Below are 14,945 nucleotides of genomic sequence, written 5' to 3' on the forward strand. Positions count from 1 at the left end.
TCACTAAACTAAAGTTTCTTTTAAACTACATTTGGATAAAGTTAAGGAGGAAAGGAATAGAACAAAAGGAGAAGAGAGCGAAGAGGAAGAAAGAGAATGGAATGATAAGCAAAGCTTCGTTTGTTAGTTTAAGAGGGAAAAGAATAGTAAAACCATTTAAAATCTTTCCATTTGTAGAGAGATTTTGTCATCAATAAAATTAATAGAACTAATATCTCCAAATCTCTTTCTTTTTAATCCCTTTTCTTCAAATTTGTTATCCAAACATATCCTTTCAAATTACTCCCTTTTCTACCTATCCAATATCTTCAATCCACGCAAAGCGTTATGACTTTTCACATTTGTGTTGGGCCGGGCTGTTGTGACTAGAGTGAGCCATATGTTTGACAGTTTGATATGGGTGAAAATATTTTGACTTGATACCTAGATTGAATCAAATCAGAAAATCTTGAATGAAAGTTTTATAAACCTATCTAAACTGTTTTAGCCCTAAAATTGATTTGATTTGCGGTTTTCAACATTTTCCTAAATAGCCATCTTTAAATTGAAAACTAATTTCTTACTAAATAAAGTAATTGTATTACATCAAAAATTCAATTTTATTTTCAAAATTTAGTGTATTATGTGTGAATAACTTTTTTTATTATTAATATTGAAGCTATGTATTAAAAAAAAAAAAACCATTTTTTGGTTGTGGTTTGCTGTTTTGAACCCAATTTGTAAAAACTTAACTGTTTGGTTCAGTTTACAATTTTCAATGATAGATAAAATGATAGACTGTATACCTAAATAATAAAAGATCAAATCGAAAATTTGAAATCGTTAATTGAACTGATTTGTGATTGCGCTATTTGGTTCGCTTGGATTTGCAACTTTGATCATACTTTGTGCATCCCTATATTTTGAGGGTCCAATATTTTATTGGACTTGCCCTAACTTGACCTTAGATTTGGGGATTAATTTTATGAGACATAACGCATGAGTGGGATTGAAGTCCAAAAATAGATGGATATAAGGTCCAAGTATGGGTCTTATATTTTTATATCCTAACCCATGTAAGCCTGCCTTGATCCAAACCCATTTAAGCCTGCACTAGATCCAAACTCAACCATGACCCAAGATAAAATAGACTCTAGACCAATTTTTAATTTATTAGGCTTTCTTTTAGACCCAAACTCGATCGATAAAAACATTTGATACCTAGTTAGAGCTCACCTTAGAGTTTAAAAAAATAATCTGGTAAGAACAATCAGATTAAGACTCATTTTAAATCTTGAAGTCACAAGTCAGTTAAGTCTTTGTTCGGATTCATAATTTTCAAACCTTGTGGTACGATTATGAGTTTGTGGGTCCTTATAAATTAAATGGGTTTGAGTTTGGTTTTAGTTATACCAAATTCAAACCCTGACTCTTGATTAATACTAATCTTGTAATGTGCGACCTACCATAGTCTATGAGCTTTTCTGTAAAGTCAAATATCATAGTCATGCCACTTTAATATTAAATATGCATTTATATTTCTGTGAATGGAGATGCAATAAGTTACAAATCCAACCTGTCTGTTTCTCAACAAAAATACAAATAAATACTCTTATAATAGTCTACTTCTTACTCGTGTCAAGAAACCAATTCAACCAACCCTATGAAGCTCAATTATCTTATATATCCATCAACTCCTGCTTATATTACATAGGAATATAAGTAATCAGAATATAAGTAATCACTAGCACTAAAGTTCAAACGCAAATACTTTGATATTTGTTCTATCCTCACATGGCTGTATTTTGTTTTGGCTCCATTTTATTTCCACACTCAAAATAATAATGTCTTCATCAACAAAAATGAAGAAACCCATCATAAATGTTAAAGCAAAAACACTCCTTTATCCATTTCTTCTATTTTCTGCAATCATAATTACCCTTTTTACTGAATTAGCTGCTGCTCCTCAACAGCTATTCAAAGGCTTTACAGCATCTCCAAATCCAACTACACCAAATTTTCAGCCCCTTTTGAGCGATTCCACCGGAAACTTTTCACTCACTTTCCTCCGAGTTAACCAGGATCAACTCGCGCTTGCTGTACTCCATGTTCCTTCTGGTGAGTCCCTTTGGCAGGCTAACTTTACTGAGCCGACCCAGTGGGACAAACATACTCAGCTCATCTTCAATGGGAGTATTGTAGTTACAAACCATCATTCAAGGGTAGTTTGGTCCACGAATACGGATGGGGATCTTGTTGTGCTTGCTGGTAGTTCTAATTTGCAAATCCTTAAGGGTGAGAAATCTCCATCTGTTTTATGGCAAAGTTTTGAGTCTCCTTCTGATACCCTTTTGGAAAATCAAAATTTCACTTCTACCATGTCACTTATTTCTATGAATGGGCTTTATACGATGCGTTTAGGTCCTGATTTTATTGGCTTGTACGCTAAATTCAAGTCTTTAGGTTCGGGTTCAGACCAAATATACTATCGACATCGAGCCATGCAAGCCAAGGCCAATATAATAATAGGTCATGGTCCAATTTTGGCTCGTATAAGCTCAGATGGGTTCATGGGACTTTACCAAAATGGGTCTACTCCGGTTGATATTGAATCATTTAATAGCTATCAAAGGTCTGTACCTGGACCAAGACGCGTTCGATTAGAAAATGATGGTAATTTAAAAGGTTATTACTGGTCTAGCTCGAGTTGGGTCTTAGATTATGAGGCAATATCGGAAACATGTGAGTTACCTAGCGCTTGTGGGCTATATGGGCTTTGTAGGCCCGGGTTTGGTTGTTCTTGTTTAGATAATCGAACCCTTGCTAAAGTCGATCAGTGTTACCAAACACAAGAGATTAAGGACCTTTGCGAAGAAAGTACAAATAAAAAGAACAAAATTTCGGAGATTAGGAGGATAGGAGTTGAGTTGCCATACAAAGAGCTTATGTCTTACATTGAAATGACGTCGTTTGAGGAATGTGAGAAGTCATGTAAACAAAATTGCACGTGTTGGGGTGTATTGTACAACAATGGTTCAAAGTTTTGTTACAATGTTGATTACCCTATACAAACAATCCTAGAAGTTGTAGGACATGAAAGTAAGATGGGTTATTTTAAGATGTGGGAAGGTGGAAAGAAGAAAAGAGATGAAAGATTAGGAATTGGGATTGGACTTTTAAGTGGGGCCATCATTGTGCTTGGATTAGTTATTGGATTTGGAGTGTACAAATTTTGGAAGAGGAACAAGATGGTCAATAATCATAATAGTATTTTAGAGAAAGAGGATATTAATGCTCCTGGGCCATATAAAGATTTGAGATCCTCTAGTTTCGGATCAGTTGAATTAAGCAATAGATGATAATAGTACAATATAGAAGTCAACTTCATCGGATGTGTGTGAATGCCTACAAACAGGGCAGATTCAATTGCCTTTTGGCGTCTGCACATTAGGACACTAAATTAAAAAAAATGTTAAAATTTTTAATATATTTTTATGATTTTTGTATATGTGTTTTAAAATTGAACTTTTTTTTTATATAAATAGAAATTTGTGCTTCCATTGACTTTACAATTAGAAGGAATAGGGAGAGTAAGTACTCTTAAGTTCTTTTGAAATATAATTGAGTGCAATTAATACTAGAATTTCAGAGTATATCCCTATTTTTCAACTGTATTATGGTTATACTATCAATTGATTTGCGTTGTGTGTGATTTTCCACAAGTTAGGAGTTGACTGAGATTACAAATAGTGCTAGTTGTATACTTGTATTTACATTGGATCATGAGATAATGTGGCTGTTTTGTGACCACTGAATGTAAAATAATGTACTCTTGGATTTAGCTATTGGTGTTTATTCGGGTTATTGGGCCGATTTCAAGTTAAATATTTTGGGTCGATTTAAAATCGGATTTTATGTCCATATTGATTTTTATATAATTTTAAATTTATTTTAAAGTCGGATCAAATTGAATTTGAATACAAAGTTGGATAAATATCAAATCATCAAATTTGTTTCAAACACAATGCCCTAGCTATTGGCCTAGTAATTCCTTGTTAGATCAAATCTTCATACTCAATGTAATAAATATTATAGAAGGAAAAAAGTGTGTTTGACTTTGTTGCAAGTTGCTGTATATTGAGATCACAAGTGCATAAATTCATTGTTGAAAATTAGGTAATACCACGCTTGAATTGGTTGACGACAAGGTACTAATCTACTACTTGTTTAATAAACAAATAATGAGCTAAAGCCCTAATTCATTCTAGAAAGTGTAAATATTATCAGACATTCAGAATTTTAATTGGCTTATTAAAAGTAGTCCTTTGAACGGTAAAAATCAATATTAAATATTAAAATAAATCTAAAATAAATTTAGCTCATACTAATTTTATCGTACACCATTTCTTAATATTTCATGCACTGAGTCTATACTTCTCATTCTCTTCTCCATGTCATCTATACAGAAATAATCTTAATTTAAATTGAACTTTAGGCCTTTAAAATGAAAGATATGTAAGGCCGAATTACTTTATCTGCAATTGATTAACTTATCGTGCAAAGTAAAAAAGTCGGAGAATGAATTAAAGAATGATGGGGTAGTGGCTACTTTCTTCTCCAATGCGTATGGTGACGCAAGGAATGACGAAAATTACTTGAGTGAGTGGGCCTGAGTTATGCAGTAAATGACAAACGAAAAGTTGATGCACCAGTTGCTGTTAGCCGCTCGCTACCTAACTTCTCTTCATGTTGATCTAAACTTTAAACTAGTACTAGATCTGCTCTTCCCTCGTTTCAACTTTCAATAGTCAACTAGTTTGGAGAGGCCGATGATTGCACCCATCTCTGTAGGCCTATGTAAATTAAAATGATTTAGACACGTGCAATAGAGGTCTAGCGACGCTCCAGGGGAAGAATGAAAAGCATTATGATTGATGTAAAAAAAGTCGTAGTAGATCTAATAAAATGTGAGATGAGCAAATTAGTAATAACACGAGCGAATTTTACCTTTTTATGGACTTGACTAGGGTGTAGGGATAGATATTTGCTCTAACCTTCATGATTCTTTTTTATTTTTGGGTTATGTGCCTTAATTTTTTCTGTCTTGTTGAATTTCTTAGTTTTGTCTTTTCTTGCTTTGCTTTTTTTTTTCAGACAATTTTCGATTTGAGAGATTCTTGGCTGCACCCTTTTTTATGGTATGATTTGCCCTTTTTTATTCTTTTTAGAACGTTATCATAATTTTTATGAGCAAGTTATATTAAGTAGCATCATAATGATAATGTATGTTGAAGCACCATTTTGACCTAAAGTTATTCCAATTGCGGAGCAAATCGAGAACATATTTTGCATTTCATTCAACTAATTAAAAGAAACGGAATTGTCTTACAAACTGACTTTCCTTAGCATACATGTTAATTAAAAAAGTAAAGTACACGAAAATTGTTTCTAGATTTACAAATTTATCTAAATTATTTATGACAAAAAAATCAAGAAACATATAGTCATCTATAGACCACTACCCAGCCAACTAGGCACAAAAAGAATAATGCAAATAAACAAGAAAGTAATAACATGAAAGACAAAACACCCTCAAACGTAGAACGGTAGAAGTACTCCTAACATTTTGGAAGATCAGCTGGTGGTGGCGGCAGTTTTTCGTTCTTCTTGTTTCCATCATTTACAATCCATGCCATCTTCAATCCCCAGCTCGTGTGTACTTCCAAGTGGCAATGCATGAACCACACCCCTAAATATTCACCACATAATTTAGTATTATGCTTTTAAAAACACCATCTACATGCTCTATAATTACGTTATCCAAACACCGTATAATTCTATTAGTGATCGCAAGCCTTTTACAATGAGTCCAATAAGGGCCGGTCTGACACTGAGCTTTAGCAGGCTCAAATGGGTTGGGCCTTCTCGGCTTGCTCAACCTGACCCAATTAGAACAGAACAAAGTTTGGTCAAAACTGCAAACCAAATCGGACCAAACCGTAATTTAAATATTTGGTCTGGTTTACGATCTAAATGGTCTGGTCTAGTTTTTTTTTTTTTGAAAAAATTACAGTTTTCGGTCTAGTCTTCGTTTTTATAATTTTTAAATCGAACCAAACCGTAAACCGTAATACTTTTTGGTCTGATGTAAACCATAGTCTAATGTAAACCATAAATCGAAGACCATAAACCCTAGTAATAATAGGCTTGAGTTCTTAAAGAATTTTGAAACAAGTATGCGGCATTGACTGGCTGTTTGTATGCCTAATTATTTTCTAAACATTGATGTTTGATGCCATTATTACCTATACCATAGTGCACAGCCGCATACACATTTCTTTTTCTCCAAGTTCAAAGTTCATATTTTTCTTTCATCTAACTCTCATTTTCTAACTGATCCTATGCCATTATTTTCTAATTGTTGCTAATCGGAGAGATATAATAAGAATTCATCTTGGTGTTCGTATGCCATTATTTTCTAACTGTTGGCGAGCAACTCTTCGCTTCTCAATTTTCTTTCATCTAAATTCTATTTGATGAATACATTAGCTTACTAAAAACATTAATTTAAAAAGAAAAAAACCGAAGACCATACCATACAGATCATTCTAAATAATCTGGTCCGGTTCGGTCCGGTCTGATATTTATACTGGTCTGGTCTTATTTTAGTGCCAAACCAGATCAGATCGGACTGTATGCACCCCTAGACCCAATCAATTAATTTTTTTCTTTTAAATTTCCATCTGCATAAACATGCATTTTGAGTTAAATGTCTTATAATTTCAATACTCGCTTTTGTTAATTATAATTAGATTATTGACTATTATAAATTTATAGTAATGTGTAATAGTTCCAGCAATAAATAATACTCCATAAAGACCCATTTAAGGCATTTACCTGGATTATCAGCTCGAAATCTAATCGCAACCCAACCACCCGAAGGTACACCAACTGTATTTCTCTCAATAGGATCAACAAGATTGAACTTAGCAGGATCTTTCTTGGAATCAAAGTTACCAAATCCTTGACCAACCACAAAGAAATTAAATCCATGAAGATGAAGAGGATGACTTTCAGCCCCTATTATGCTTGTATCCTGCATAACTAGTTCTACAGTTGCATTATATGGTAGTACCACTGCTTTAGTCCCTTTACTGAGCATAATATTATTGGGAGGATTACCAGTATAATTAAATTTAAATGGTGGGTTTTTAGGGAAATTAGTTGTAAACACCCCATTTGATTGTCTCAAAAAATGGGTTTGAAGCATAGCAATTTTGGGCTGTACAAAAGACACATTGTTGATACCAGCCCCAACCATAGTATTATTGGGCCCAGGACATGATTGGTTTTTAGAACATGGTAGTAGCCCAAGCCCAACAGTGAAGAAGAAATGTCTATCAATCTTTTTAGGTACTTTTGCTGGGAATTTATTGTTTGCTAAGCTTCTTAATTTGTTTGTAAACTTTGCTGCAAATGAAGTGTCATTAAAGAATGGTAGTTTAGGTTTAATCAAAGGAAGTTTATCGATTTTGGGCTTTTCTGATGGTTCATGAGCATACGCAAGTATCCCGGCAGCAGTAGTATTGTCAAATGCTGCCGGGCCGGTAGCGTATGCTCGAGCTGCCATAACAAATGATGCATTAGGGTGATGGTTTTTGGTCTTAAGAAGAACATTAGTAGTTTGTCCAGGAGTAATAAGAATAGTGTTGGCTTTAAAAGGTTTTGTATAGATTGCATCTGCTTCAACTACTGTTAGTGAATGGTTAGCAATGCTGAAGAAAAGCTCATCATTGAGTGCTGCATTGATTAATCTTAGAAGGTATGTTTTGCCTGGCTTCACCTTCAGTTTGAATGTATCTACACAATTTGATTAATCAGTGATTAGAGCAGATAATTAGAAATTCATAGTAATTAATGATCAGTTATTAGTAATTAGTTCATGTACCTTTCTTTGAGCAATTGTAAAAGGGCCCAGGAAGACCATTTATGGTAAAGGCATCAGAAAGATTAGGGGCTGATCCTGTTTTCATTGCTTGGTTTATCACTAATTCTGTGTCTGCTTTCCACCATTCCCCTGTTAAGAGAATAAGTTTAGGAGTAAATTGTTGATCACCGAAAGCTAGAACAGATTTATTATTAGTTTTTGTAGCTAACCCTAATTGTTTGGGATTAAGGCTTTGACTTAGTTACTATTGTATAAAAGTTGGTTAATTTTAGGAGTAAACTTCAGCCATCTGCGTAAACTTTTGGCGAAAATAACCTTTTTTTTTTTAGGTAGATGCTTACCAAAAATGATGGGAACTTCCTTAAAAGGGTGGGGAAAAGGATAAGGAACTCCACGCTTTGGTAAAATCACAATAGGGCCATACACAGTGGCCCTAAGCCATGAGATGTGAGCGTGCCAAAATAAGGTTCCTCTTTGGCCTTTGATGGTGTAATTGTAAATGTAGCTTTGTCCTGCTTGAATCGGGCATTGGGTTATGTATGCTGGCCCATCAGCCCATCCAGATCTTAATTGTCTAATACCATGCCTGTTAAGAATATACTTGAAACATTAGACAAATCTCATGAATTGACAAATACTTTCTTGGATCTTTTTTTTTAAATTGCAACTCTACTAGTAATTATATTCACCCATTAGTATTACATATCATGCAAGTTCTATATAAAAAAGACTTATGGTCGTAGTGATAAATGGTTGTTGACCAAAACAATGAGTAATTGACTTGACCAGTAAAAAATATTGACAAATTTGCTAGTTGTTAAATTTTATATTTAAGATAACTGTTAATAGTTAATTGAAATCTTTTCTAATGTTTACTTCAAAGATTTCCTTATGTCTAAGAAAATATAATAAGAATCAAAGTGATGGATTCAAATAAAATGTAATAAAAAGTCGTAGTAGTACACCCTAAAGTACTTACCAGTGAATAGTAACATTGTATTTGACATGGTTAACCACTCTAATCTCAAGCGTATCACCTTCCCTTGCTATAATTCTAGGTCCTGGGAATTTTCCATTCACCGTGACAATACTCTTTGTTTGACATAACCTTGTCACATTTTGCATCTTCACCTATATAATTCATGTACACGTCAACAAATAACATACATGCATATTATAAATACCATAAAAAAATGAAAAAATAACAATTTAACCAAGATAAAGAAACAATATCTTGCTACGTACTTCAAAATTGTAACGCCGAATTATGCCTGTATGTTTAGCATTGACATTCGACATATTAACCCATAAAGTAGAAACTATTAGGAAGAACATAAGGTGCAAGTAACCTAATAATTGTTTAAAACCGACATTAAATTCCATCTATCTCTGTTTTTTTTTTTTTTGCTCTAAATGTAGACAATGTCTTGGAACAATATTTGGAATTAAGTTGTTTTGATTGAATGATGAAATAGATGGGCTATAAATTCATATATATATATATATATAGTTGGTGACTATGATTAGAAGTAGGGGATATATGTTTGAATAAACATTAGTTAGGTGATTAGATGAAAATATATGAAAGATTAAAAGAACCCACCAGCTTATGGTTGAGTTTTTTTGTTTAGTAAGATGTCCAATTCATGTTATGTTAAGTAAGTTTTGATTTTGATCTTCTGATTTTGATCGAACAAGTTTTGTTAGCGCCACTTTAAGGTACTTAATTGTTTGGTAAACACTTTTTATTGCATAACTAAGGAAACAAAGTTTTTAAACAATATGGAATTATTATTAAAAAATTCTACCATTTTTTATTTAAAACAATAATTTTGCAGAAGATTATCACCTAAAAATGATAAATGTAGCTTTTAGAAAAACCAACATGGTAACCCTTGTCAACATGTGATGGATAAAATTTTTTTTTTTTTTAGTTATCTAAGGGAAAATTTAACATTTGCTATTATATATGATCATGTCAATTTGTTATTATGAAGTAAAAATTTACCACATAAAAAATAAATCCTTATTTTACTGTGTAGAAAAGTTAATAACACAAAATTATTATGCTGAATTTTCCTAAAACATTTGTACTTCATAAATTCTCAATAAAAATGGTCTTATTTTCAAACAACCTTAAATGAAGCTAAATGACCAAATTAAATTAATTAATTAAATCATCCTATTTCTTTAAACACTCACTATATTAGTTAATTACTTTCAACACATTAATTTAGACATTAAATTTGATTTACTTAAAATTTCAAAAAAATTTTAATATAGGCTCGTACCAAAGGTGATATTTATAAATAACAGTTATTTTTATGTTTTAGTAAATAACAGTTGTTTGTGAAATAACAAATTATTTTTATGTGGTTGGAATCAATAGATTGAGAGTTTTGTGATTTTAATTTACTTTTTTTTATTTTATTTATTTTATTATTATTCTTTTTATTTTTTATGATAAATAGGAATTATTGCGTACAAAGGGACAAGGATAGGACATGATTTGTATATCCATAACGAAAATATGATAGATTTTGAGTACTCCACTGTTTCAATCAATAGCCTCATTTGTTTTTGATATCAAAAAAAAAATCAAAAAAGAATATAAAAAGAGTAAAAATAATAATATTATAATTAAAAATAAAAATGAGAAAAATCTATCAGGATGAATTAAATTAAAAAAATAAGATACATTAGATAGAATAGAAGAGTATAGGAGCTTTTAAAATCCATCCCAATTCCTAGTGTATGAATTTGATTTCTATTATCTCAATCATCTTAATTTAAAAAATACTCTCTCATTTCATGTTTTATGTTTATATTTTACACTTAAATAACTATAATCTTTTAGATGAAAACAATAATAATAAGATAAATAATGAAGACATTATTTTATTGAATAATAAAGATAATTTAAATTTTATGGAAAGCATATAGTGACCATTAGCATTATAAAAATAAAAATAAAAAATTAAATTAACAAAAAAATATATGAAGATCATAACTATCAAGAAGTATTAAAATTAATGTGACTAAAATTAATTATGTTAAAAGATACTATATTAATAGAAAGCTTTTTAGGATTAACAAATAAAACTTCATAAAATGAAAATACGTAGTCATAATTTGTAGAAGTATCATTTAATTGATGTTTGAGCATTTTGTATTACGCAATTTTTTATTTTTAAATTTTTTTAAGAACTCTAATAATTCATTTAATAAAAATGTCATACGATATCTACAACAAAATAAAATATTAAGCAGTTACTTTTGTGAAAGACCGTCTTTCAAAGAGACGACCTCAAAACAAAAAGCCCACATTCTTATTTTCTCTTTAATTTGTATAAATTTGACTATTTAACTTATATATTTAATGCGTCTCTCGAAAACACCGTCTTTCACAACAATTTGTGAATATTAAGTGACTTTATAACACATTATTATCCTTCATACCCCATTTGGCATTTACAAGATTTTAAAAATATATATACAAAATACACATTTTTGAAACCTTCCAATTGCATAACCTCCAAAATTCCCCTTTAACCCTTGTTTTCTTCTTTGCCCATACTCTTAAGTCTCAAACCCAAAATGCCTCTCTCCCCTTTTCTCTCTTCTCTTTCTAAATACTTTAAGTCTCAAACCCAAAATGCCTCTCCCTCCTTTTCTCTCTTCTCTTTCTAAAAAAAATCTTAATCCCCATAATTGATTTGGGGCTATAATTAGAATAAATATTTGTCCTCTCTCTATATTAGAGTTGTGCTACTTATTCATTGGGTTGATTCAACCCATATATTGGGTTGATTCAACCCATATATTGGGTTTTGATCTCTCTCTTTGTGAGAGTTTAGAATTATGAAGTTTGGTTTCTAATTGATTTGTTGGTAGAGATTAGTGCGATAATGCAGCAGACACTAAAATTGTAATTACCATCAACTACATCAAATTCAATTCTATCTCAAGATTACAACAGATCGAAAGACCCCCTCGTAGAAAGCTGTGTCAAACAGCGATGTAAAAGAGAATATTCAGAATTATCAGATCTCATACATAACGATCATAATTTTGTTAATTTTGAATTATTTTATTAAAGTTGTTATGTACTTGCTAATTTTTAGCTCGTGTAGATATCGTATAACTATTTATTAATGAATCAGGGATTATTCAAAAAAAAAAAAAAAGTCTCAAATCCAAAACCCTAGTTTTCTTCTTCCAATCCCTCTGTTTCGATTCAAAACGTCTGAAATTCAATTAAACACACAATTTAAATTCTGGGTTTTGAGTAAAAATGAGAAGTATAATGACTTGTTACAGCGAACGTGCCGTAAGAGTTTCAGATTCATATTGTTCAGGACCATAAAAAATGTCGTACATTTCTCCAAATTCAGGACTCTCTATTCATAATATTGTCTCTTGTACATACAAAACCCAGATTTCCAACCAGAAATTTCTGTATATTACAATCACATGGTGTAACAAGCTATTCTGTCAAGGTTTTTTCATCAGAATTAGTGAAAAAAAATTCAGGTTTAAATCTTTTATCAATTACCCAAAATTAATGGTACCCAATGATACAAGATTTTTGGAAAATTTGATTTCAAAGGTATGAACTTTGTGTTCTCCGCTTTTAAAGGTTCCTCCGGTTTTGATAACCTGAAATAAGGTTACCTTCTTCTCTTTGTTTTCTGCATCTGATTTTTATGCTCAGCCAAATCTTCTCCATCCCTCAACAATGACATCTTCACCATAAGAATGAGATTTTCTTGTTTTTGATCTTAAAAACAACCCAATAAATAACAAATTATAAATCTTTAAAACGAATTCTTCAAAAACATGAAATTGCAACAACACCCACAAAAAAAGGATGAATAAACAATCAGTAACAGTAGCAAGCAACAACAATTCCGAGAAATAGACCTTTTGAAGCTCAAGATTATTCAAAACTAAAGAATAGGAACAGAAATTGAGCAAATCTGGGGAAAAGATGGGAGAACTTAAGAACAACCCAGAAAGTAAAGAACCTTAAATGGACTTAAAATCAGTAAAAATCCAATTCTAAAACAGCAATCTTTAAAATCTTGAAGGTATAAAAGAGAAAAAGAAAGGAAAGAAAGATGACAAATAAATACCCAATTGAAGTTATAAAAGAAAGGAAAGGAAAGGAATGGAAAGAAAGATGATGAACAAACCATGGTTAAAAAAAAAACTCCATAAAAGAACAATCTTTAAAATTAACAAATACCCAATTGAAGAAAAATGACAAACAAATACCCAATTGAAGAAAGATGACTAACAATTAATATTTTCGAAAAGAAAAACCTTCAAAATTAACAAATACCCAATAAAAATCTTCAAAACTACATTTACAGTGTCTTGGATTTCTTCGTTAGTTTCTTCAAATTCTTCTTCAAAGGAACCATAATTGAAGAAAGATGGCATCACCAATACCTGAATTTCTTCATTAGTTTCTTAAAATGGTGAAGAAATAGAGAGTTTAAGGATTGAAAATGGTGAAAAATGAAGGAGGGGATCACCAGTACAAGATGGAAGAAGAAAGAAGGGAAAAAAAAGGATGAAAAATACCATTTCAACTGGTAAAAGATAAATCAAACCTTTAAAAGCGGAGGCACCTCAAAATTCAAAACTTTAAAAAATAAATGAAAGTTCGAACGATTTAAAAGCAAAAGAGACAAAGTTAAAAGCAAAAGAGACAAAGTTAGTACCCTTGAAATCAAATTTTTCAAGATTTTTCAGTTCATTGGGATCTTTCAAACGCAGATTTTGAAGCCGGGCAAAAACCAATCAGAGCATTTTACATCATAATTTTGGTGAGTTCAAAATATTCCCTTATTATAGAAGACAAGAAAAATGATCCAATAGTGAAAATTTTGGTCAAAGGATTAATAAACCCAAAATTTGCTTTAATCGAGTTTTTTACCAACACCTTAGGTGGATATTAATTTGGTGGAAAACTACATTTTAGGTGGACATTAATTTGGAAATTTAAACTTATATAACATTATTTTGGGAATTTTGCAATCAATGAACAACATTTTGATAAAAAAAACTCTTTTAACTATGAGTTTTGAAAAATTCTAAAAAGTTAATAATTAAAAAGAGAGTATATATTGAGTTGAATCTAATAAGATTCTACATAAATATGTTTTTTCTTATAGATCGATGAAAAATCGTAGTCAAAGTTTGACACTAAAATTCATAAATTTGTAATTGAGAAAAATGTATGAAACGGAAGGAGTATCATGAATGGACAAATTAATGTGAATTATACTTCTAAATTTGCTCTTTTAAGGAGGATTTGGAGGGGATGTTAGGAGTTAGCAATTAGGGAATATGAAGTGTATTCTTTTGGAAATAAAGCAACATATTATAAAGCTAAAAATAGTTAGGGTACATCAAAAGGGAAATAACAGTTCTCATTATCCTCCGTAGTAGGTGGGGGAGGAGAGACTACAGGAGCAAATAAACAGTCTAAAAATACATCATGATACAGATACATCTGACTGAAATAAAAAATAGTAGAATTGTCTCTAAAGATCAGGGAGGCGATGAGCCTAAAGAGCCTAAGCAGCTGGGGAATCTCTGTTCGCGCTTGGTGAGAAAGACAATCTGCAATGTGAACTTCCTGTCTGGGAACATGACACGCTTCCTTCTTCAGATTCCAGCTTGGGAGATCCCTATAAAATGTGCCAAGTAAGGAACATTTGTCCTTGATAGGAGAAAAACTTGTCAAATTGTCCGCTGCTACTTTAGAGTCTGAAATGATAGAAAACTCGGTCCAAGAGAGAAGATCAGCCACCATAAAACCAGTAATAATAGCAAGGATTTCCGCCATATTAGCATCAAGAGCCGTAGCAAAGAGGACAAAAGAAGAGTGCCAAGACCCTGTAGGAGAGAAGTAGACAACCCCAATGGTGCAAAGGTTGGAGGTTGGCAGAAAGGAAGCATATACTTGAATAAGCAAACCCTGGGTAGGGGCAGTGTTAGGAGGTGC

The 14,945-nt window shown here is 31.7% G+C and overlaps 2 protein-coding genes across 2 annotated transcripts; one reads left to right on the forward strand and one right to left on the reverse strand.

Annotated features, from left to right (window-relative positions):
* Positions 1-762: 762 nt before the first annotated feature.
* LOC130812736 (PAN domain-containing protein At5g03700) lies at positions 763-3,841 on the forward strand. Its single transcript, XM_057678310.1, has one exon. The coding sequence runs from the start codon at positions 1,824-1,826 to the stop codon at positions 3,336-3,338; it is 1,515 nt and encodes a 504-aa protein (XP_057534293.1). The 5' UTR covers positions 763-1,823; the 3' UTR covers positions 3,339-3,841.
* Positions 3,842-5,590: 1,749 nt separating this feature from the next.
* Positions 5,591-9,863, reverse strand: LOC130812734 (laccase-17-like). The gene is made up of 6 exons (XM_057678309.1): positions 9,173-9,863; positions 8,907-9,058; positions 8,269-8,513; positions 7,928-8,056; positions 6,877-7,839; positions 5,591-5,728 (listed from the first exon to the last, which is right to left on the reverse strand). The coding sequence occupies exons 1-6, from the start codon at positions 9,308-9,310 to the stop codon at positions 5,598-5,600; spliced, it is 1,758 nt and encodes a 585-aa protein (XP_057534292.1). The 5' UTR covers positions 9,311-9,863; the 3' UTR covers positions 5,591-5,597.
* Between the last annotated feature and the right edge of the window lie 5,082 nt (positions 9,864-14,945).

Source organism: Amaranthus tricolor, chromosome 5 (genome assembly GCF_026212465.1).
Source record: "Amaranthus tricolor cultivar Red isolate AtriRed21 chromosome 5, ASM2621246v1, whole genome shotgun sequence".
Lineage (NCBI taxonomy): Eukaryota > Viridiplantae > Streptophyta > Magnoliopsida > Caryophyllales > Amaranthaceae > Amaranthus > Amaranthus tricolor.

Excerpts from the sequence above, each read along its gene's own strand:
- LOC130812736 (XM_057678310.1), top strand. The coding sequence starts at position 1,824 with ATGTCTTCATCAACAAAAATGAAGAAACCCATCATAAATGTTAAAGCA.
- LOC130812734 (XM_057678309.1), bottom strand. The coding sequence starts at position 9,310 with ATGGAATTTAATGTCGGTTTTAAACAATTATTAGGTTACTTGCACCTT. Across the intron at positions 8,514-8,906 it reads TACAATGTTACTATTCACTG|GCATGGTATTAGACAATTAA; the intron begins GTAAGTACTTTA and ends TATTCTTAACAG. Across the intron at positions 7,840-7,927 it reads TTACAATTGCTCAAAGAAAG|ATACATTCAAACTGAAGGTG; the intron begins GTACATGAACTA and ends CAAATTGTGTAG.